We start from the raw sequence: 24867 nt of genomic DNA, 5'->3' as shown, positions 1-24867 counted from the left end.
AACTCAGTATACTCAGACAAGAGGAGAGTCACCATCCCTCCAAAAAGGGGTTTTTCAGATGTGTCTATATATATATATATATATATATATATATATATATATATGTATATATATATATATATATATATATATATATATACATATACACACACACACACACATATATATATATATATACACACACACACACACATATATATATATATATATATATATATATATATATATATATATATATATATATATATATATATATATATATATATATATGTGTGTGTGTGTGTATATACATATATATATATATATATATATATATATATATATATATATATATATATATGTGTGTATATATATATACCAGATGGCAGCTGGAAGTGGCACCAGAGTCACTACGATGATTACAAGAGATTATATCAAACAGTTGACTTGTGTTGCAGGGCTCCGTTGGGGCTGAGACATTCATAGGTCACTGTCCCATTGGAATTTAGGCTTGTAGCTTCACAAAGCTGCAATCAAAGAGAAGAGAGAGAGGGGGGCGAGTTAATGTCTTGCAGCTTCATGTCTTACTGTACATACGGTGTCGGGCTGCCATGAGTTTCACTCAGCTCCTCTTTTGATCAGTACGTTGATTGTCAGACAATGAGGTTTTGATGAAAACCACTCGCTTTTTCCGTTCTGCTCGGCAAGATTGAGTCCACTTTTTAAGTGCAGTGAAAAGTTTGGATAAATGTACCAATCATTCAGCATGAGGTGCTCACGTCCAGTCCCAAGAGCTACGTTTTGGCCATCTGCCTACACCACAATGCTGAGACAGTAAAAAGCAAAAGTTTGGCTGTGTCACAAGGTTTTAGGTGGATAAAACCATAAAGATGTGAAAAGGACCTCCAGAGTGAAACTTTCCTGCTACGTAAGATGAGTTCAGTCAGAGAAAACTGGAACTGGAATCTTTGGACACACACTACTTTCAACTTGTCGTCTGCAAAGTGCAACAATCAGTTGGTGGTCTCTTAACAAATAACTAGTTGGATGAGGTCAAATTCCACTAGAACACCTGAAAATACTCATCAAATCAGCAGAAGTTGGTTTAGGAATCATTAATGTGACATTATTTACTGAACTTAAAGATCACACATCATTATTTATCAAGCATTGTCTAAGTTTCTCTGACTGGTTGGTTCCAACCATGTGGTTAAAAGGGGCGCTCTCCACAAACAAGCTGTCGGATGTGAGCATGTCACCTGGCTGATGCCCCGTCTGATCGCCCGAGTAAAAGCTCCGCCCACCCGGCTGGCAGAAAGATCATAAGGGTGGTAAATGGAGCGGACCCACTGTCTTAAACGGGCAATAATTCTTTATTTACACATTACATCTAAAATATATATATAATAGCAAGCAACAAGATAAAAAAATAATTTACAATAAATGTTTTTCTAACTTCAGAAGCTTTTCCAAAAGTTTCTGCTACTCATTGATGACATGCAGCGTAAATTCCAGCAGAAACAGCAGAACTGCTGCAGATTTGATTTGTGTTGTGGTTAAATGCGCATTGTTGTGGTTTGCTCAGTCATGTTGTGTTAAAAAGCAAAGCAGGAAAGGAATCAGTCAGAGAAACAAGTGTGAGTAGAAAGCATGAAGTAAACAGAAACAAAGCAGGAAACTTCTCCAAAACAAGAGTAAACAGAAAACTAAGAACCAAAGAAAAGAAAATGGCTAAATTAAGTAGAAGTAATAAATTTGCAACTAAAAAAAAAGCAAAACTTCACAACTTAGGACATATAACTTTCAGATAAATGAAAAACAGGAGTTTCTAATGGAAAAAAGAAAGTCAGCTAAAACCTCAATGACATCTTGATCCCAAAAATTACATATTTTATGTAACTTGATGCAAACTCTCCCCATGAGGCTTGGACACATTCCCAGTCGCTGCGCCGTACTTGTTCTCACTAAATTTACTGGAATTAAGCAACTCATTAAAGGTATGTACTGCCATAGTTGCCAGGACAGAGGTTGGAACCAATCCAACAAGCATCTGCAGGGAGAGGATCACGTTAAACTGCAAGAACGTCTTCTTGAAAAAGTCTGTTTTTCTGCCTTCTGTCTGGCAGCACAAAGTTTGTCCTTACAAGTGCTGAGTGCATGACATGTGGGACTGCTACAAAAGAGTCAGAATTAAGATCTGTGTTACTGTGTCAAAGTAAACTCAGCTGGAACACAGTAGAAAATGTCAATGTTGTCTCTGTCTGAAGGAAAACCAGTGAACAGGAACCCAGTTCGTCTAGGAATGAGTAAAATGATGCCTCCTGCTGAACAGAAGTTAAAAATGTGAACTGAGCAGTTATACTGCGGTTTTAACGGAGGTGATACACAGATAAATCTCTCAGAAACCCATCAGCTGTCAGGAGAATCCAGGGATGACCCTGAAATTCAGCTTAAAAGCCCCATGAGGATCCAGAAATGAGTGAAGCCCAAGAGAAAACATGACAGAAAGAGAAGATACTTCACTATAACCTCCGTGGAAACTCGAGTGAGGAATGATATAAACATGACAGCTTCAGTACAGTTAAAGCCACTGTTTTGCTTGGCTCTTCTGCACCTGCTGCAGATTCAGGCCTTGACATAGCAGGTATCTCACAAAACAAAGCTACTTTTCTCCAATTTGGCCCGTCAGCCACACAAAAACACAGATTTATGCAATCAAAAACAATTCTTTAAAAAAACCCTCAGATCAAAGTGAAGGTTTGCGAATGCTGTTTCCACGTCTGCATGTGGACATATATAACTGAGCTTTTCGGTTTTGATAAGTCATCGTCTGCGACAAAAAATACCATGATGTCACATGTACGACCTTTGTCTTCATCAGCATAGACGTCTTCAGAACTGTGTTGGCGTTATCTGTTGTCTAGGCGCTTTGTGTTTGTTTGCTTCTGTACAGCTCCACAGCTGACCAAAGGCGAAGGACAAGATTATGGACAGTTATTTTACGCCATCTAACGAGGCGTGTTTTGTGTTTTGTGGAAGTGACGTCATGAGGTAGACAAGGCATTAATGCACGGGCTTACCTGGGCTGAAAGCCCAGGGGCCCACGGAGTTTAGGGGACTATTATTTTTGGAACAAAACTCCCTAAAAAGTCTAATTGTTATGTAACTTATGAGTTCTGCTATCAATCAGCATCTTATGCACATCTGAGAGTGCTGATTGATCCAAATCAAACTTTATTTGTATAGCACTTTTCGTGCTTAAAAACAATACAAAGTGCTTTACATTATAAAACAATTTACATCAAATAGATAAAACACTAACACACATACACTCATGGTCCCCTTTCATCCACCCACAACCACCCTTTCTCATGCCCTATTAGCCCCTATAACAGTTAAAAGAAGATGAATGGCCAGGTGCATTTGTACCAGATGTGCACCAGATAAGGAAACTATATCCTCAGGGAGCCTCTACACAAAGGGCTACCCCCACCCAAGACCCCCCAGGCCATCACCATGGGGGCCACCCGGGTCCGGGCAGACAGGACCCACGCCACGACCCTAAGGCTGCAGCGCCGGATCCCGACCCACCAGACAGGGACCACAGCAACACCCATGCAGTCAGAGCAGGGGCAGCCCTTGGTGAAGAGGACCCCAATGAGGAGAGAGCTGGAGTGATAACTAAACAAAAGTAAAATCCATTTAAAAAATAATAAAATAATAATTCATTCATTCATTCATTTTCCGAACCGCTTATTCCAATTCAGGGTCGCGGGGAAGCTGGAGCCTATCCCAGCTGGCTTTGGGCGACAGGCAGGGTACACCCTGGACAGCTCGCCAGTCCATCGCAGGGCCACACAGAGAGACGAACAACCACACTCAAGCTCACACTCATTCCTAGGGGCAATTCAGAGTGACCAATTAACCTAACATGCATGTCTTTGGATGGTGGGAGGAAGCTGGAGTACCCAGAGAGAACCCACGCATACACGGGGAGAACATGCAAACTCCACACAGAAAGGCCACTGACCAAACCAGCCAAGGATCGAACCAGCGACCTTCTTGCTGTGAGGCCACAGTGCTAACCACTGTGCCACCGTGCAGCCCATAAAATAATAAAATTTATACTAATATGTAAATAAATATATAAAATAAATAAATCAAATTAACTAAAAAGATGTAAATAACTACATAAAAAATATAAATAAATCAAATTAACTAAAAGAAGAATAAATATGGGTTAATATAAGAATGTTAAAACTTAGTTATAAGCTAAACTAAAAAGGTAGGTCTTGAGCGTTTTTTTTAAAAACATCAACAGTCTCTGCAGCCCTGAGGTCCTCAGGCAGGCTGTTCCATAGGCGAGGCCCGTAATACTGAAATGTGGATAAAATCCTGTCTTTGTAACATTTCTGATATGTGGAATAAAATTCAGCTCAGAGTCAAAAATAACACCCAGATTTCGTACACACTGGGAGGATTTAAAACTCTGCAGTTTGCATGAAATGATCTCTCTCTTGTCTTCAGGACCGATGATTAAAACTTCAGTCTTGTCCTGGTTGAGCTGTAAGAAGTTCTCTGCCATCCATGACTTTATATCTAAAATACAGTTTAAAAGGGTGTTGACTGGCTCCAGGCCATCAGGAGACACGGCGATGTAAAGCTGTGTATCATCAGCATAGCTGTGAAAATCAATGCCGTGTCTCCTGATGACATCCCCAAGTGGCAACATATACAGGTTAAAAAGTAATGGGCCTAAAATGGATCCTTGGGGAACCCCACATTTTATTTTATGAGTCTTTGAGGAGCATGTATCCATACTTATAAAAAAAACTGTCAATCTGTGAGATAGGAATAAAACCATTTTAAAACAGTACCTCAGAGGCCCATCTGACATCTGAGTCTGTTTAATAAAATCTGGTGGTCTACTGTATGGAAAGCGTTACTGAGATCCAGCAGCACCAGGACAGAAAGTTTGTGTTTATCCAGATTGCATCTGGATAAGGGCCGTCTTGGTACTGTGGTTTGTCCTAAAACCAGACTGACACTTTTCTAAGATATTATTCCTGTTTAAAAACTCATTTAGCTGAATAAAAACAACTTTTTATATCATTTTACTAAGAAACGGCAAGTTGGATACAGGTCTGTAGTTATCAAGAATGTTGGGATCCAGATTACTCTTCTTCAGAAGGGGCTTCACCACCGTTGTTTTAAAGGCAGTGGGGAAGACACCTGTCTGAAGAGAGGAATTTATTATAAGTAGAAACTCAGACTCAAAGAAGCCATAAAATTTCTTGAACAGTGATGTGGGTATGGGGTCTAAAAGGCAGGTTGTTGGGTTCAGCTGGGAGAAAACTCGACCAAGCATCTTTGTATCAACCAGGACAAAACTCTCCAGCTTCTCCTCGGGTAAAAACAATGCTTCAGATCTGTTAAAATCAACACTGCATTTAGATAAAAGACCGGATCTGATAGCATTGATCTTACTTCTGAAGTGGTCTGCAAAGTCCTCACATGCTGTTTGTGATGGTAGCATGGAGGACTTATTAAAACCAGTGTTTATTAAAATATCAATAGTTTTGAAAAGGAACTTTGGATTGCTTTTGTTGACAGTTATGAGTTATGAGAAGTGATCAGTTCTTGCCTGTTTTATTGTGTTATTACAGATTCTTAGGTGATCACGCAGGATTTCATAGTGCACTACAAGTTTAGTTTTTCTCCATCTTCTTTCTTCTCCTCTGCATTTTTGTTTCAGCTCTTTTATTTCTTCAGTTCTCCACGGTGGCTTCAGTTTGGTTTTAACAGTTTTTAATACAAGTGGAGCTGCTGTATCAATTGCTGATTTTAATCTATCATTAAACTGATTAACAACTGAATCGCAGGAAGCAGGTAAGATCTCAGAAGGTGTTTGGTATAAAATTTCAATAAAATTCTCAGCCACTTCAGAAGTAATACATCGTTTCCTAATGGTTCTCACTGGGGCCCCTCGCTGGTTAAAACTGGTGACGTTAAAAAACACACAGTAGTGGTCTGATATGGCTAAATCCACGATAGAAGACACACTAACTGACAAGCTATAACTAATAATTAAATCCAATGTATGTCCTCGGTTGTGAGCCGGCTGTTTAGTATGTTGTGTAAAGTTAAAACAATCTAATAGACTTAAAAACCCTTTTGTCATTGAATCAGAGGGATTGTCCATGTGTATGTTAAAATCACCAGATATGATGATAAGATTGTGGGCGGCATGTATTGCTGATAAAAGTTTGGAAAATTCACTGATAAAAGCAGCATCATGTTTGGGTGGTCTGTAAACAGTGATGTAGAGGATTGGGGGACTGTTAAAAACAAAAGCATGATGCTCAAAGGTGGTGTACTGATCTAAAAGTATTTGTCTATTATTTAGGAGCTTATTTGTTATTGATGCAGTACCACCACCTTTCTTGTGACTTCTAAAGGAGAATAAAAAAGTAAAATTTGGTGGTGAGGCCTCAGTGAGAATAACTGGTGCATCTGTACCCAGCCATGTTTCAGTTAAAAATAAGCAATCAACCTTATTATCTAAAATCAGGTCATTGATAATGAAAGACTTGTTAAAAAGGAAACGTACATTTAAAAGTGCTATGTTTACAGTGACAGGTGACTTATGGACTGTAGGGTTGAATTGTTGATGCTTTGGAGGAGTTCTGAGATTATTAAGGTTAGCAGAGGAACTATGATGGAATCTGGTTTTATATCTTTGAGTAATGATTACAGGGATTGGATGATTAAGAATAAGAACAGAAGATCCAAGTCCAGGATTATATGTGCCAGAGGTGGAACTAAAAACATAGGAACAGGGACCTGGGGGACATCAATCGGTGTGGGACGGGTTAGTTGGTGCAGGTGTGGGAAGATGAGCGGAACGTGCATGCTGTAATCCATAGGCCAGGTTGGCGGACAAAACGCGGGTGCCAGCTCGGTTCAGGTGGAGGCCATGTGCACCAAAAAGATGTTGCCTTTCCCAGAAAACGTTGAAGTTGTCTATAAAGTTGACGTTGTGGGTGCTGCAGGCAGAGGAGAGCCAGGTGTTCAGGCTGAGCAACCTGCTGAAGCGGCCCACTCCTCTGCCGCAGGTGGGGGTGGGGCCGGAGATGAAAACGTTCCGCTGGAGTGATGGCAGTTTATTAAAAAGCTCAGTGAAATCACGCTTTAAAAGCTCAGATTGCTGCCTGGAGGTGTCGTTGGTGCCCACGTGGATGATGACACGTTTTACCTGAGGGTTGGAATCCAGCACGTCTGGGAGTTTCTCCGCCACGTCTGACACGGTGGCGCCGGGAAACACCAGGGTGAGAGCTCCCCTCAGACGGACGTTCCAGAAGATGGAGTCTCCGATGACGAGCGTGGCGGCTTGTTGTCGGATGGTTGTTGCTGCAGGTTCAGTCCTCCCGTCACCACCCACCCGTGAACCCGCTGCCACCACGCCAAATCCCACCCCCCCACGTGCAAACTCAGAATGCGAAGCCCAGCTCTTTGACATGGATGCGCAATGGCTCATGTAGTCACACGGGCACAGCGAAAGCCGGATCTGTTATGTTCCCAATCTTTGTGTGCAATCTAGAATTTTCTGTGGGTCTGACCCACAGTTTGCGGGTGATTTAGTGATTGTGTAAATGAGAGGCAGGTCCAAACGTGTTACAGACTCTAAATAAAGGTTTGCGCAATGTGGTTCACAGCTTTGTGTTGACACACAAATAATGGTTGTATGGGAGCAAATTTATGAAAAAGTTGATGATGACGGTTAAATGCAAACGGGATGAATTAAAAAGACGGAATAAAGACATTAGAAAGTGAATAAAATAAAAAATAAATCCAGCAACTGGGGAAAAAAATCTTTTTGGTTTCAGTAAATGACTGAAACCAGTAACCCTAAGCATCACATCAGACCCTGGACAGCACATCTGGGGGATCCAAGTTGCAACACGCAATATCTTTCATCTGCCCAGGTGTGTGTGTGTGTGTTTGTGTGTCTACTCTCCACATTCAGCTCCAAAATGCTGAATAAGCCATTTTTTTTTAGGATTGTTATCTCAATCATCCCATAAATCTTCACAAGAGGGAACAACAGGTTCTCTGCGTCTCCTTTGTTTCCATGTCTCCTTCTTTACACACCCTCCATGCGTGCTGTTAATAGATCTGCTTGGAATGTTTTTACTTGCATGTGCAATTACTTTGCACACGTCTCAGTACATGCAAGCCTTTAGTAGATCCGGGCACAAGAGTTTTTACTGTATGTGCGTTTTTATAGAAAAATCTGCAGTCTATAGCTTTATGACCGTTTGCTATTCATTTTAACAAAGAAAGTTGTGTGTGTGGCGTAAACTGTGAATGGTGTTACATCAAGTCAGATCCATCTTGACACTTAAAACAAGCAGTTATCATACTTTTCAAGCATGTGTTCATTTTCATTAGAACGGGCCTCTGGGGGATGACGTAGACTGGTTCAGTACGAACTTACTATCGGCAAAAAATGAGACTGATGGATTGTCAATAATAAAAGTCTGTCTGCATTGGAGCACATAAACCACAGAAACTGTCTTAGATCATATTTCATTCTCAAACTGGGAACATAGTCAGTAAATCCTTACACTTATGATCAGTGACATTCTTCATAATCTGGATTTTAAGGACATAATCGGAGCTTTGTGTGCAGCAGAGACCAGAAGAAAGCGCTTCCTTTCAGTGCAGTGTTTAGTGAAAGTATCTGCAGGTTTTCTCATGTTGTGGCTGCAGTGTCTGAAAAGTCATGTTGATAAGATGTTTCTGTTCAGGAAGCTTCACGGGGTTGTTTGATCTGCTGCTGCTGTTATTTATTCATTCATTATTTTATTCAATATTGTTCAGTACGATAATGTTATAGATATGTCAACACAACTAAATAAAGAATAAACCTGCATATTATTTTCTACAATGAGACGTGGTACATTTGGAGGACGAGACGGGGCCGACAGTACTTCCCAGCCCAGGGGCCCAACAGGAGTCTCCTGGAGACAGAAGGTTATTCTGATTGGATGGGATTAGCGGCGCTACTGTCGCCTAAAGGTTTTATATGCTTATGAATGTGCTGAACGACGCGGTTATGCAAACAGGTGTGGCAGGATTTGCTTTTGATAAACAAGGTTGTGTGGACTAGTTTTTTTTACTGGCTGGAGATATTTGGTTTTACAAAAACCAGGCTACATGTGTACATGGTCTCTGAGGTTAAACTACAAGGCGACTTGTTCTGTCGACATTTAAAGGGCTGAATGGGGAGCTAGCCTCTTTTTGGCCAACAGCTGAAATAAACCTTGTTTTAAGTGTCACCAGGAAGGTTTTCACTGTCTGGAGAGAAGTTTGGAGAAAGTGGAGATGCAACGTGCTGGTCTGAAGACCTACCGTTGTATTAGCTACCGCGTCATTTAAATCGATGGACATCCTCTGGCGCCTCCTGCTCCATTTCCTCCGCTGGTGGAGACACCAGCCAAGCAGGATGATGTTAACAACCACAGACAACATCAGTAAGATGCCCTGGACGATGTTTGTTGTTTCTGGAGAAACCAGAGGAAAAAAATGACACGATATCAGAGCTTGAAAAGGAAACGCTTAAAAGTTTCATCCTGTTGACCGAAGATCAGCAGCAAAAACTCATTTTTGCCTTTAATCCATCAAGTATCAAAAAGCAGCGTCACAGTGATGCTTTACCTTCTCTTTAATTTGTTTTCTGACTCATTCTTCTCTGCTCATTGAAAATATCTACAAAATATCATATTTACTAAATACGTGTGTTCTATGAAAGCACATCTGTATCAGTTCCTCTTCCACTGAGCCAAACTTGGTATTTACAACGTTTATACATCTATGAAATGTGACGATTTATTGTTTAGTGAGCTGCAGCGTATTGGATGACTTATTAGTGTCCATTGAAGTGGCTGGTTTGGAAACATCTTCATCCATGTTTGTATCAGACCACAGCCGACTGTGCAGGACATCTACATGCAAACAGATTTACATGGATGCAAACGTGCTGTGTGAGAAACAGGTTAAATAAATAAATGACTTGCCTTTATCTTCTTGTTTCCCGGAACTGCGTTCATGTCCATGATGCTCTTTATTCCTTGGGTTTTCATCTGGATGGGACAAAATTAATAGTTATCACCAACAGAAGATTTGTTTTTAACCTGAATTTATTATTATTGTTGTTGTCCTCGTTTTTACTGTTATTACTGTTATAATATCTGACGTATTGTGAGTATTAGGCTTTAATGCTTGTCCAGCGTTAAAGCAGCAGAATGATGGCGACTGGGTTGGACATTTACTTTGTCTTGTTAGTCTGAAGTCTCATTGTATTTGTTTGTTTGTTTATTTTAAATAATTGTATTACAGAGTTTGCATAGTGCTGGACCTGACCGGAGGGATTAGAAGAAGGATGGAAAGAACAGAAGGGAAAGAAAAAGAAAACAAAGAGGAGGCAGAATTACAGCACATTGAAAACACTGCAAGCACAGATTCCAGACAACCTGCTGCCACAGAAAGACAAAGTCAGCGACTGTCCGAAGCACCAGAGAGGTTAAATAGAAACCATGTAGTTCAGCGAAAACCAGAAAGACACAAAGAAAACGGTTGGTGAGTAAACCTGTAGTACGACACGGTGACTGGAGCGTGTTGGAGGAAGAGTCATCATGCCAATGTGACCCTGCATGACCCTACATACAGGTCAGAGGCGGGCCAGGAGGACCGAGAGACCTGGTTGATAGACTGCCACCCCACACCAAAGATAACCCCAGAGCCCCGCCCCTGCAGGTGGCACAGGCCGCAGTAGGTCAGGACCAGTGAACGTGGACTCCACCGAGCACCGGCCACCCAGGGTAGACAGACTGCAGGAGCCCAAAGGCCACTCCCGACCACCCACACACCACCACTGGTGGAGGGTCAACACAGCATCAACAGAGGACCAGGCACGCCCTGAAGTCCACCCAACAGGGACCAGTCCACAACCACGACCACCAGTCTATGCACGAGTGTGGTGTGTGTTCTATGAGAAGTTATTATTGTTTAGTGAGCTGCACTGTAGTGGACGTCTCTGAAGTGGCTCATTTGGAAACATCTTCATCCAGACTGTATACGTGTATGTGCAGAAATGCTGTGAGAAACCATAGACTGTATATAGAAAGATGGACGTAGCCTCCGTGACGTCACCCGTAGGTTTCTGAAGAGCTGAATTGAAGCTTGGTGGGCGGTTCCTACCGTCACCATCTTGGCAAGGGCATGCATGTCGTCTCGGCCGAAAAATACAAATATGGGCAAAGAGGTGGAGCTGAGAGGGGGGCTGTGAGCATCATGGTGGATGATTGACATCGAGCGAACTCCGAGTTATGTGTACCTAGGAGATAACAGGAGCTAACCAGCTAACGGAGGTAAGCGGGCTAAAGCTAAGTCATGTTGTTAACCGGCTAAAAACCGCGGTTGTTCTACATTCTTCTGACTTGAAGCGGGAGATCGGGTACCTGTCAATCAAAAGGACACGCCCCTAAATATGCAGAACTTCGAGATTAAATTACTTTTAAACGGGCGAGTTAGAAAAAAATTCACTCCCCCCACAGTTGTCATGAAGGAAAACCTGAACTATTAAAGAGAAAATTGACTTTTGTACCAGGCTGTAAACATGTTTATTTCTGCTGTGAAGTTGGTTTATTTTTAATATGGGAGTCTATGGGGATTCGCTTTGTTTTGGAGCCCCTAGTGGATGAAGGCGGAACTGCAGTTTTATGCACTTCTGCATAGATTTCACTTTTAACTGCCGGAGGCTTCGTCCATCTTCCATATACGGTCTATGTGAGAAACACATGAAATGAAATAAACTATCACTCACATGTCTTGTCTATACGTTCTCCAAGATGCTTGTCAGTACCTGGGTTTGGTGTGCCTGGTTGGGACGTTGTTGCATTGCTCGGTGTGCCTGGTTGGGACGTTGTTGCATTGCTCGGTGTGCCTGGTTGGGACGTTGTTGCATTGCTCGGTGTGCCTGGTTGGGACGTTGTTGCATTGCTCGGTGTGCCTGGTTGGGACGTTGTTGCATTGCTCGGTGTGCCTGGTTGGGACGTTGTTGCATTGCTCGGTGTGCCTGGTTGGGACGTTGTTGCATTGCTCGGTGTGCCTGGTTGGGACGTTGTTGCATTGCTCGGTGTGCCTGGTTGGGACGTTGTTGCATTGCTTGGTGTGCCTGGTTGGGACGTTGTTGCATTGCTCGGTGTGCCTGGTTGGGACGTTGTTGCATTGCTCGGTGTGCCTGGTTGGGACGTTGTTGCATTGCTTGGTGTGCCTGGTTGGGACGTTGTTGCATTGCTTGGTGTGCCTGGTTGGGACGTTGGTCCTGATGTCATACAAGCCATGTTTGATATTGGTGTTGCCGATGTTTCATCTAAAATGGCAGAAAACTCAGTCCATGAACCTAAGAAAGTAACTTGTGGAGGAACTAAAGGAATAAACCAAAATACTAAACATGCAGTTTATGTCTAAAATGATCCAATGACTTTACGGTGTCCTGCATGGGTCAATAAATAAACTTACAGGTTATTTTTACAGTCTTATACACCGGCTACTTTGTTAGGTACAATACATTTGTTTAGTGTACCTAAGTTCTTTGACACATACACTACCAGTCAAAAGTTTGGACACACTTTTCCATTGCAGCCAATGGGAAAGTGTGTCCAAACTTTTGGTTCAAACCTGGTTCAAATACCGGCACTGTAGGTCCGGCTGAACCAGGTTGTTGGTCTGCTGGTCTACTGGGATTCTAAAGTACTTCCAACAGGATGATGCACCATGTCACAAAGCTCACATCATCTCCACCATGACGATGAGTTCACTGTCCTCCAACGGCCTCCACAGTCACCAGATCTACATCCAGCAGAGCAGCTTTGGGACGTGGTGGAACTGGAGATTCTCATCATGATGTGCAGCAACTGTGTGATGCTTCATGTCAACATGGAGCAGGATCTCTGCGGGAATGTTTCCAACACCTTGTTGGATCTGTGAGACCAAAAATGAAGGCAGTTCTGGAGGAAAACAGGGTCCAACCCAGTACTGGCAAGGTGGACCTGATTAAGTGGTGGCTGAGTGTACATTCTGGTGTTTAGCTGATGGCTTCTCATCACTTTGTTTCTCTGTCTTGTGAAATGAGCAACAAATTTACATTTGTAGCCTACCGATAACAGCTAAAATGTCTAAATTGGGGTTATGGTTTGTCACCGTATGTGCTTCCTGTTTGTGCGTTGTCTTATTGCGCATATTTCACTCGTTCTTATCAGCAGCTGATAAGATCCGTCCATCAGCACCATCAAACCTTTACTGGCTCATTGTGAAACATCATGAAGCTACATCCGGAACAAAGGTTGTTTACATGAGATAACACAATCCTTTATGTCGTTAACTCAGACAACATTAATTGTTTTGAACAACAACGATAAAACAAAGTTAGAGTTCAGGAAATTTATTGCCAGGAAGCAAAGAAAGATCCAGAAGCATGACTGAACTTAGTGCAGTTCTGACTCAAGCGGCAACCTCTAGCGGTTGTGAAGCCTACGTGGAAGTACCAACAGTAGCAGTTCCCCCTTCATCCACTAGGGGCTCCAAAACAGAGCAAATCCCCATAGACTCCCATGTTAAAAAGACCAACTTCACAACAGAAATAAACATGTTTACAGCCTGGTTGAAAAGTCCATTTTCCCTTTAATAGGTCAGGTTTACCTTCATGACAACTGTGGGGGGAGTGAATTTTTTTTTTATACTTAATCTGTTTATGACAAGTTTCATGTCGAAATTCGGCATATTTAGAGGCGTAAGAAGTGAACCAGCATCGTAAAACAGAAAAACCCAGGTTGACCCCGTAGTTACCTTGACAAGACAAACTCCAGCTTTGTTGTAACAGACTTTAGAGCTGGTGTTCAAGCTGCACAGTGCACCATGCACATGTCTAAAGCCCACTTACTGTGCTGTAATACTAGGGGTGGAAAAACTGAATATGAGGATTTTTTGCTTCACAATTTTAAAATTTTAAAAAAAAAAAAAAGTTAAAAAAGTTAAAAAGTTTTTTTGTTTTGTTTTTTTCAAATAAATAAAAAATCAATTATAAAATTTTTGTTATTTTAATTGTTTTTATTGACCTTTTAACTTGTCTTCTTGGGCATTATAGCAGCAGATTGATGTTGTGACTGTGTTGTTTTTTCCTCATTGAAATCAAGAAAAATGACGAGCAAAATAAAGTTTTATACATTTTTTTTTTAATCTACAAAAATCAGCAATATTAAAGAATTGTGAGAATTGCAATTTAAATCGAATTGGCACCCAAAAAATGGGAATCAAATCAAAAGGGGACAAAAGCATATGGTCACAGCCTTATGTAATACTGTCATGTTAAATATATTATATTTCTATAAACTGCTGCTATAACTAAGAGAAAACTGCAGGTGTACAACAGCAGGTCTGTGACATACAAGGAGCATTTCAGAGAGGCAGAGTCTCTCAGACACAACAAAGTTCACCAAGTTGAGAAAACCGGGTCTACAATTGGTGTTTTAACCATCTGTAGAGCAAAATCATAAATGTTATAAAGAATGAGGAGGAATCTCTGTATGCCAGGACGCAAGGCTGAAGGTTGTTTTTTTTTAAAAAGTAAACACAATATTGGCATCAAATTCAAAATGAACTCAGTTTTCATGGTAAAACGTCTCAGTTTTATCAGGTGGTATCTTGTTTATGTTCTGTTCGGGAAATAAATACGTGTTGATGAGATCTGTAAACAACTGCATTCTGTTTTTCTTTATATTTCACACATCTATGAGTCACCATTTTTCCCAGAGGGCTTGTAAATATGCTTTAATATAGTTTAAATGGCAGATTGTCAAACACTCCAAAACATAAAACATAATGTGTTTATATGTATTCATGGATCTTTGAGTGACGATCAATGTGAAATACACAACAGGTGAACGTTTAGGGACTGCAGTTATAACACCAGCAAGCATTATTTTCTAGTATGTAAAATACAAATTCAAGGTCTAATTCAGGGTTCAGAGAGACGCAGGAGTCTCAAAGTGATTGACAGGTGAGAGGCAGGTGCACCTGGACAAGTCGCTCGACCATCGCAGGACCGACACGACGACAAAGACCCACTCGCGCTCACGCCCAGGGAGAACTGAGTGATCATTAACGTGCATGTCTCTGGATGGTGGGAGGAAGATGCATACCACATGCAACCTCCACACAGAAAAGCCGCTGTTTGAACTCCTCCCCAGCCGGGGATCAAACCAGCGGACTTCTTGTTCTGATGCAAGGAAATAAAAAGTGACACTTACGTTGGATGTTTGGGAAGATCGTTAAGTACTGTTTGATGACTTGTCCTAAAACCAAAGCAGAGTCATTAGAAACACAGCAGATGTGGTTGCAGCATTCACGCGTCCCGACACACAGCCGAGTGTGTACTCACCATAGTCGCCACATTCTGCAAGGCAAGAGAGACAGAGAGCTGTGTGACTACAAACCAAACTGTCGTTATGAAAAGTTACAGTAAAATTACATCAATTTTTAACCTGGTGACTGCATATATGGTACCTTGCAAACATCCTGAGAACCCCTCAGATCTTAAATTCAATTTATACAGTTAATTAATAAGCAGTCCGTTGTAGGAATTCATTATGCGCTCACTTTTCTAGCTGCAGGAACAAACGACGCTAACGGCAGCGCAGACATAAATTATACCTCTAACCGACATGGTGATTCCCAAAGAGGAGTTAGATCAGGAGTGTCCAAAGTCGGTCCTCGAGGGCCACTGTCCTGCAGGTTTTCCATGTGTCCCTGCTCCAACACAGCTGGTTCACATTAAATGACGAACAAAGTCCTGCATGATGACGGATTGAGTCAGGTGTGTTGGAGCAGGGATACATGGAAAACCTGCAGGATTGTGGTGGCCTTCCAGGACCGGAGCTGGACACCCCTGAGTTGGATGAAAACTTGGGCTATTTGAAGAAACTTTAAGAAGTTAAGAACAAACAAAGAAGCATCGGACTTAAAGATAAGCACAACGAATGAACAGAGTCCAGCAAAGACATGATGCAGGGTGTGAGATGCATCTGGAGCACGCAGCAACCTCCGGCGGTTAAAAGTGAAACCTACGCGGAAGTACCAACATTTGTGGTTCCCCCCTCATCCACTAGGGGCTGCAAACCAGCAAATCCTCATAGACTACCATGTTAAAAGGACCAACTTCACAGCAGAAATCAAGACATTTTAACAATACCTGGTAATATTTATATAAAGCCATTTACACCTATGTTTTAAACACAGTATGACATGCAGTTTGTGTGAGTGATACCTTTATCAGCTTTGCTGGAATTGAGTTCTTTGGCTAAGATGCATCTTAAGTGAAAAATAGTAATATTGCCGAGTGACTCGTTCGTACAATTTCCAATCGGCGTGTCCTGTGATCAAACAAAAAACTAATTTGTTTTTTAAAGCAAAGTTAAAGCCAAACATCATAAACAAAGGAATTTTAGTTGATCATATTCACCTCATAGCAGTGCGATTCAATGAAGCACAATTCTAGATCTTTAGTGCTGTTTATCCCGTTGCAGTAATTCTTCAGAGAACACCTCACTATGTCCTGCAGGGATCCAGACATACACACACTGTCCAGTTCAAGTCTGTACAATATGCATTTTAGACATATTCAAACACAATCACATTTTTTATCCCTGTTCCACCAACTTACCCCTGGATTTGTGGCATTTTTTAAGGTTATTGTCATATCCTTGATCACCTTTTCCTTCTGGAAAAGAAAACAGGAAATATTCACTGTAAAACTCTCTTTTTTAATATGGGACAAAACTTAGGACAAGATTATCCAGTTATGTAATTAATCTGGATGGCATTAATCTGGCCTCCAGTACCACTGTGAGAAATCTTGGGGTCATTATTGACCAGGACTTGTCTTTTAGCTCACATTTAAAACAGGTTTCTAGAACCGCCTTCTTCCACCTGCGTGATATTGGAAAAATTAGGGGCATCTTGTCTCAGAAAGATGCAGAAAAATTAGTCCATGCCTTTATTACTTCCAGACTGGATTACTGCAATTCCTTATTCATGGGTTGTTCCAAATATGCCCTGAAAACTCTCCAGCTCATGCCTCCAGCCCTGTGGCCACTTCTAACCACTACTCTGGGGTTCCACTCCAATGCAATGGTTTTCTGCTCCAGTGCTCCTTTTCCATGGAAATGAGCCCTGGCTAATTTACCACCAAATGCTCCAAAATTGCCTATATCACCTCCCTCCTCTCTGGACGTGCTCTCCAGAGGCCCGAGGCGATCAAAACGGCGCAGTCACCCAGTCCTGCGCCTGGTTTGTACAGCATTTCTTCTGTACATTGATTCTTCTATACCAGAATTATTCCAGCTACAGCAGGGACGAAGGACCATCACTGAGCATGCTCTAACCTTCCGTAAACTTTCTGCCACTAGTGATTGGAACGAAACAGCATTACTCGCTTTGTTTCGAATTAATTTACAACCTTCGCTCAGCCCTCCTGGATTCCACCTCTTCCAGGCAGCTGGATTGCAAAGAAATTCTTCTTTTTTTAAGCACTAAAAAGATGCCAGAAGAATACATACCCATTTGTCCCAGTTAAGATAGTCCCAACAGCCTCCCTCAGACAGGTTGATGATGCTCAGTAAAACCTAGAAGACACAGCAGCATTAATGAATTATTGCATATAACAATAGCTTATAAAGTTATCTAAAGTTTGTCTTCCAGGGCAGTGGTCCTGAAGCTTTTAGATGCTTCCTGCTGCAGAACATCTGAACCAGATTAATCCTCTGACAATAAATTTTGCAAAGTTGCAACAAGCACCCCAACATATTTGCTCTTAGTGTAACAAAGACAGGTTAGATGTATCAGCAGGGATTACCAAACCTGGTCCTCAAAGACCGGTGTCCTGCAGGTTTTCCTAGTGTCCCAGCTGCAACACACCTGATTCCAATCAATGTGTATTTAGCAGACATGAGTTTCCCAGCAGGGTCCCTTGGAACCAATCAACCAACCAACACAAGTTTAGCTTTTCTTGTAGATGCTGGAATCCATTGTCTGAAGTTGTTGTTTCTCTTTTGGCTTGTCCCTTTGAAGGGGTCACCACAGCGAATTGGGTGCATTGGCAGATGTTTTACACTGAATACCCTTCCTGATGCAACCCTCTGCATTTATCCGGCCCTCAGAGAACAATCATCCTTGGAGGAGCAGGACTCGAACCGCCAACAAGCGGCTCTCCCACCTGAGCCACTGCCACCCCAATCCATTGTCTGAAGTATGGATCTGTTTTATCACCGCAGTCCCATGTCCACTCAGATTTCTCACACCAGTTAGCTATAAGATTGCCTCTACTGAACAAATATATCCATCAACTTCCATAATTATTGATTATTAAATTTGATTCGAATAAAACTTTTTCGAACGCAAAATTGATCGTAAAAGGGTAAAATAACTAAAACAATTCAAGTAAGCAATTAAAATCAACAAAGCTATTTAATTTTAGCTTTTAAAAGCAAGTTACAAATAATGATAAATGATTTATGATGATAAAGCAAGAAGATTTATATTTGTTTCCATGTTATCATCTTCACAAGCTACCAGTTAGAACTGGGTTGGCCGTAGCCCCCCCAGCCCCCCTCTAACATTGCCACTGACTATAAACACGCTGAAAATATGTGCAACAGTGTGGCAACGGCAAGATGCAGTGATGTTTAAAGAAAGTGCAGAACACTGCCAAGTCCCAGTCTTCATGACATGTTGAATGAGTCTTTGTGTTCCTGGAGAGGGAACAGGAATTCCACTGCTCCAAGGAATCCGAGGCCAAACTGGGCCAAGTCCTTCGTGTCCTGCATCACGGAGCTGCTGTATAACAAACACTGAGACAAGGTGTGGAGGAGACAGTCCAGCCTTTTTCTTCTTGGTTGAAGCTGGATTTAATCAGAGTTTAGAGGAAGAATTATGCTCTTTATCAGGGATGAAGACGAGATGATCAGCATAGGATTGGGTGTTGCGTGGTTCACCATCTGGTAATGATCCTGTTTCATCATCTGAGATAAATTCAGCACATGTGGATGTTTTATCTCAGCTTAAATCAAAGCAGCGACAGGTACAGCTGCTTAAGTCACCTCATGAAAGGTGAGAAGCAGCAGAAAAGGCAAGAGAAGCTGGTTCAGGGCTGCAGGAGGAAAACCATAGACTATGTATAAAAGATGGACAGAGCTTCCGTAACGTCACCCGTAGGTTTCTGAAGAACTGAACTGAAGTTCACTGAGCGGTTCCCATGGTTGCCAACTTGCCAGAGACTCCTGTCTCTCCCAGAAAATACAAAAATGGCAAGGAGGTGGAGCTGAGAGGGGGTCTGTAAGAGTGGGGGTGGAGGATTGACATCTAGTGAACTCAGACCTGTCTTTAACAAACAGCTAACTGAGCTAACCCCGAGCTACCAGGTGCTAACCAGTTAACGGAGGTAGACGGACTAAATCACATTTAACCAGCTAAAACTGCGGTTGTGCTAAACTCTACCTTCTTGCAACAACATATCGATTGTTTGCCGAATTTCGACATGAAACCGTCATTAACAGATTAATTATAAAAAAAAAAATTCCCTCCCCCCACAGTTGTCATGAAGGTAAACCAGACTTATTAAACCTGAAATGGATTTTTGTACCAGGCTGTAAACATGTTTATTTCTGCTGTGAAGTTGGTCTTTTTAACATGGGAGTCTATGGGGATTTGCTCTGCACCCTCTAGTGGATGAAGAGGGAACTGCGGTTTTATGCACTACAGCATTGGCTTCACTTTTAACCACCAGAAGTTGAAAGGAATTTACAAAGGGAGCTGGAAATAAGAAGTTCTGAGAACCAGTACAGTTTTGGAGGGTGGTAACACTCGCTGATTTAATTAGTACAAGAATAAAAATACCAAAAAGAGCATTATCCTTTTATTTCTCCCTTCTCAGCTGGCAGAGTGACCTGACACTGATGTGATTTCTGGAAAATCAATGATTTCTGAATATTAACTCCTGCTACTGGAAAATAAATGATTGAAGCTGGAGGTTCTGCCTTTAATGCCAGATGGCAGCGGTTCAGAGAGTGTTTGGAAAGTATACAATGGTAGGAAGAGCCTTCAGCTTTCAGGCCACTTTTTATAGAACCAGCTCCCAGTTCGGGTTCAGGAGGAAGACACCCTCTCTCCTTTAAGATCAAGCTTAAAAACTTTCCTTCTTCCTTTTTGATAATAAATCTTATAGTTATGGGTGCTCTAGCCATCCCGTAGTTATGTTGCCATGGGCTTGGACTGCTGAGAGACGTCCCATGATGCACTGAGCTCTTCCTCTTCATCTCTCTGCTCCTTTTCTGTCATGTAGAAACATATGACAGTATTGGCATCATTAACATGTTTCTCCTCTTTCTGCAGGTGATTCTGGATAAAAGCTGCTTTGCATGTTGGTCTCTCTGACTTGTCGTCTCCACCCCAACCAGTCGAGGCAGACGACCGCCCTCCCTGAGCCGGGTTCTGCTGGAGGTTTTTCCTTCCTGTTAAAGGGGAGTTTTTTCTTTTCATTGTCGCCTCATGAAGCTCAGGATGGAGGATTGGATTGAGGTCAAGATTTGATGCAATCTGTTGGTTTTCTATAGCTAGGCTGTTTCTTATGACTCGGCTGGAATAGATGTGTCTGTAAAGTGTCCTGAGATGACATTGTGAAGTGGCACTGTACAAACAAAGCTGAAGTGAAACAAATGGAAGTGTGAAAGGTGTTCCTGACAATGGGCCCTGCTCCTGCACTGGCTTGGACATGGAGGGAAGTCCAGTTACCCTCTCTGCTCCTCTAACTGTCCTCTGCAGGGCTTTTCTGTCAGACGTACTGCAGCTGGACCACCATGTTGAGATGGAAAGTGTCAGGATGCTCTGAAGAAAGTCCTGAAAGTTTCTCTGCTGGAACCGTTTGACGATGACACTGAGGTGTTCTTGTTCCAGACCAGGTCCTGCGAGATCTGCACTCTGAGGAACTTAGTGGTCTCCTCTCTGTGGATTTCTTATTGTCAAGGTAGCGGACACTGGAGGGCAGGAGTGATGGCATGGCTGGTTTTAGGAGTTAGCTGTTAGTGTAGCGTGGAGCCCACCTCTCTGTACCCTCCTTTGTTAACGCTTCCACCGCTTCTGCTTCTTCCTCTCTGGCAGCTGCCGATGTAGGAGGCCGCTGGAGGACAGTGAACTCATCGTCATGGTGGAGATGATGTGAGCTTTGTGACATGGTGCATCATCCTGCTGGAAGTTTCCATCAGAAGATGCTACACTGTGCTCATGAAGAGATGGACATGGTCAGCAGGTGGGCTGTGCTGGTTAAACCATGTCATGCTGGTACTAAGAGGCCAGACTAGGACAAGAAACTCTCCCTCCACCATCGCACCACCACCAGCCTGAAGCATTGATCCTGACGGCAGGATGGATCCATGTTGTCATGATGTTTCCAGCAGATTCTGATCCTACCATGTGAACGTGGAGCTGAACTGGAGACTCATCAGACCAGTTTCTCCATCTTCTATTGTCCAGTTCTGGTGAGTCTGTGTGAATTGTAGCCTCAGTTTCCTGTTCTTACTGACAGGAATGGCACCGGCTCGGCTGGAGCCAGTACTTATCTGACTTCCTGTTGTCTTTCTATCATGTCCAACCAGTTTGTGCGTTCTCCTCTGACACGTGAGAATCCCAGTAAATTATCCGTCTCTGAAATACTCAGACCAACAGCCTTGTCAGGTTTAAAGTCACTCAATCTTCTTTTTTCCTCATCCTGATGCTGAGTTTGAACTCCGACATGTCTACACGACCAGATGCATTGTATTGCCGCCTTGTGATTGGCTGTATGTAATAAGGACGCTATGTTACTTAAATTCATTTCTGATGAGCTTATCAAACAAAAACGTGTGTGAGATGCAAGATGGACACTTACACAGAGCATGAGGATATGCTTTGGTTGAAGTGATGTCATGCTGTCACAATAAACCTCCGGTTTACTTTGGGACGAGTCTGAAAGGAAGGGAAAGCCATTATGAGAGGGAGATCTTAGATCAAACAAAAACATTATTCTCGTATGACAGCACCCATTTCAATTTGCAAATCTCACATGAACACTGTAAATAACATATCAGGCCATGAAACGAAAACATTTTGACATTTCATGGAAATTATCAGCTCAGATTCAATTTATTGTCTTCAATACATTAAAAGAAAGTTGGAACTGGGGCACCAAAAGTCTGGACAAGTGACTGGTACTAAAAACTGGATGGAAAAGGGTCCTAGGCCAAAAGTCAAACCCAGGGCCTCATTTATAAACAGAACATACACACAGAAATGTGTGTAATGTGTGTGTGTATGAGCCTCCTCATGTAACATTTAACAACCTGTACGTCAGAAAATGTGCAAATTAAAGAACAATTCCTTCCATCTGCATTCACAAAGCTGGTGGCAGAACAGAGATCTGGCATCGTTGTTCAGGCGTCACAGTGATCTAACAGAAGGTGCGTTTCTATCACACCTGGAATTACGCAAAAACTAAATATCGCAATAAAAAAAACCGCAAATGGAAACACCTGTTTTGAAAAAAGTCTCAAATATCACTGAAAAGGATTTACACTCTCATATATAAAAATATTGCAAACAGGTAATTGAAACTTTTTTTTTTTTTTGCATTTACATGTCCCCGGACGTGACGTGGGGGGTCATGACCAGATCATGGTAGAGATGCCGCAGTGTGGAACAAACAACGCTGAATTTCAGAGTTTTAGAAATAAAAAGAGGGAGAAAAGCTTGGAAAAGTCGCTCCAGATTCTCCGCAGCAAGAAAAAAAATTTAAAAAATAACGCCACGTGGCTAATTTGCATCAGCCGAAATTCTCGTAATATCTCGCGAGAGGAATGAGATTTTACGAGACTTGAGGCTAATGCGCTAAACACTGTCCAATGGAAACTTCTGCAAATCGCAGTTGTTTGTCAAAACTTACAAATATCGCTTTTATTTTGCAAAAAAATGTAATGGAAACGCAGCTCGAGACACCGCCTCAATGTTCAGGCGTCACGTATCTCAGCCTCCAGATTCTTTATTTGGTCTAAATATTAATAACTCAAAAAGTACATTTATTTCAATTCAATTCAACTTTATTTATATAGCGTCAAATCACGGCAATGCCATCTCAAGACGCTTTACAGACAGAGAAGTAAAAACATAATGGAAGCCAATTCATAATAGTTTATATAAGGAAACCAACAGATTGATAGAAAACATTGGTAGAGCTCAACTGGCCGGTGGCAGACAGGTGGGAACTGATCACCACTGGCTTAAAGTTATCGAACAACATTCGGTTTGGCTGTGAGGTCATCAGTCAGCTGATCGGACTGCGGACGTCTTTTCTGACCCGAACCTGCTTCTTGGTTTAGGATCTGTCTTACAAAGTCCTCTTAACCCTTTATGGGGCAAGTCACTATTTTTGATCACTTTGTTTTCTTTCATATTCGGCATGAAACTGTTTTTGTTTTTGTTGTTGTTGTTAACATAACAGAATGAAGGTCTTGCTACATACCAGAAGGACAATTTTAGGTTATAATGTCTAATTTCAAAGTATTTCATTGAGTTCCCTATAAAGGGTTAACGACTGCAGATCCCGGTGGTTTGATGTCACCTGAACTGCATTTCACCATCCGTGCTGGATCTAAAGAACAAGAGGAACACGTGTGTTCAGAACTCAAACCAGATGAAAAAGAGCTGCGGTGATCCTGGACGTGTGAAAGTAACGTCATAGCAAGTCTCCTTCGTCTCTACAAAACGCAGCCAACCAGCCAAGCTTTAGCGTGGAAGATCTTCAGCTTCAGATATGACTCGGCTGTATGCATCACCGCTTTCTAAAACTGTTTCCTCAGATTCTTTTTATAGTTTGATATCAGATCATTTAATCATTAAATCAAAAATATGTTTAGAAACTGAGAGGAATCTCTGATCCTGAATCATTTCCTGCTCTTTCTGTCTTTCTGCAGCGTTTATTTATGACCTCCGGCGAGGAGGTTGTGTTTTTGCCAGCATTTATCCGTCCGTCTGTCAGCAACAAAACCTGCAGGTTCGGGAGTGATCTGGCTCACCGTGTGGATCCAGGGATTCTTTGCGAGATAGGACTCAGAGAGGACCATGGTCTGGAAGTTCCAAACTGGTTTTACAGGATATCAAACATAGATCTGGATCCCTGGAACATTCTGGATGCTACCATCCAGAACAGGAAAAATAGGGATCTTTGGGATTTTTATCACTATAAGAGAAACGATTAATATTAGTGCTGTGACGATATGCTTTTGTCTCGATTCGATTCCATTCCGATTTTTTTGGGTGCCAATTCGATTTAAATTGTGATTCTCACAATTCTTTGATATTGCTAATTTTTGTAGATTAAAAAAAAGTATAAAATTTTTATTTTGCTACTCATTTTTTCTTGAAGACAACACAGTTGCCAGACCATCATTTCGCTGCTATGACGCCCAAGATGACAAGCAAAAAGATCAATAAAAACAATAAAAATGACCAAAATTTTGTGATGGATTATATTTATTTATTTGAAAAAAAAATAATAATAATTTAACAAAAAAAAAAATTTGATTTTTTTCTGGGTGCCAGAAGGTGAAGCTCTTGATTTACCAGTCGATCTACGTTCCTACCCTCACCTATGGTCATGAGCTGTGGGTCGTGACCGAAAGAACGAGATCTTGTATACAGGCAGCTGAAATGAGTTTCCTCCGCAGGGTGGCCGGGCTCTATGGA

At 41.8% G+C, this 24867-nt stretch overlaps 1 protein-coding gene across 1 annotated transcript in view; it reads right to left on the bottom strand.

The window, feature by feature from the left end:
* Positions 1 to 383: 383 nt before the first annotated feature.
* Positions 384 to 24867, bottom strand: part of LOC306764978 (uncharacterized protein) — a 37162-nt gene continuing 12678 nt past the window's right edge. The window contains exons 2-11 of the mRNA XM_079252291.1: positions 22019 to 22095; positions 17658 to 17723; positions 16763 to 16819; positions 16562 to 16654; positions 16367 to 16472; positions 15482 to 15496; positions 15351 to 15395; positions 10059 to 10124; positions 9394 to 9545; positions 384 to 506 (exon numbers count right to left, since the gene is read on the bottom strand). Coding sequence (XP_079108417.1) covers positions 414 to 506; positions 9394 to 9545; positions 10059 to 10124; positions 15351 to 15395; positions 15482 to 15496; positions 16367 to 16472; positions 16562 to 16654; positions 16763 to 16819; positions 17658 to 17723; positions 22019 to 22057 — 732 coding nt within the window. The 5' untranslated portion in view covers positions 22058 to 22095 and the 3' untranslated portion in view covers positions 384 to 413. The remainder of the gene's footprint in view (positions 507 to 9393; positions 9546 to 10058; positions 10125 to 15350; positions 15396 to 15481; positions 15497 to 16366; positions 16473 to 16561; positions 16655 to 16762; positions 16820 to 17657; positions 17724 to 22018; positions 22096 to 24867) is intronic.

The sequence above is a fragment of the Telmatherina bonti genome (genome assembly GCF_933228915.1).
Source record: "Telmatherina bonti genome assembly, chromosome: 14".
NCBI lineage: Eukaryota > Metazoa > Chordata > Actinopteri > Atheriniformes > Telmatherinidae > Telmatherina > Telmatherina bonti.
Note: the sequence above shows the minus strand (reverse complement) of the source record. Positions and strands in the feature narration are given on the sequence as shown.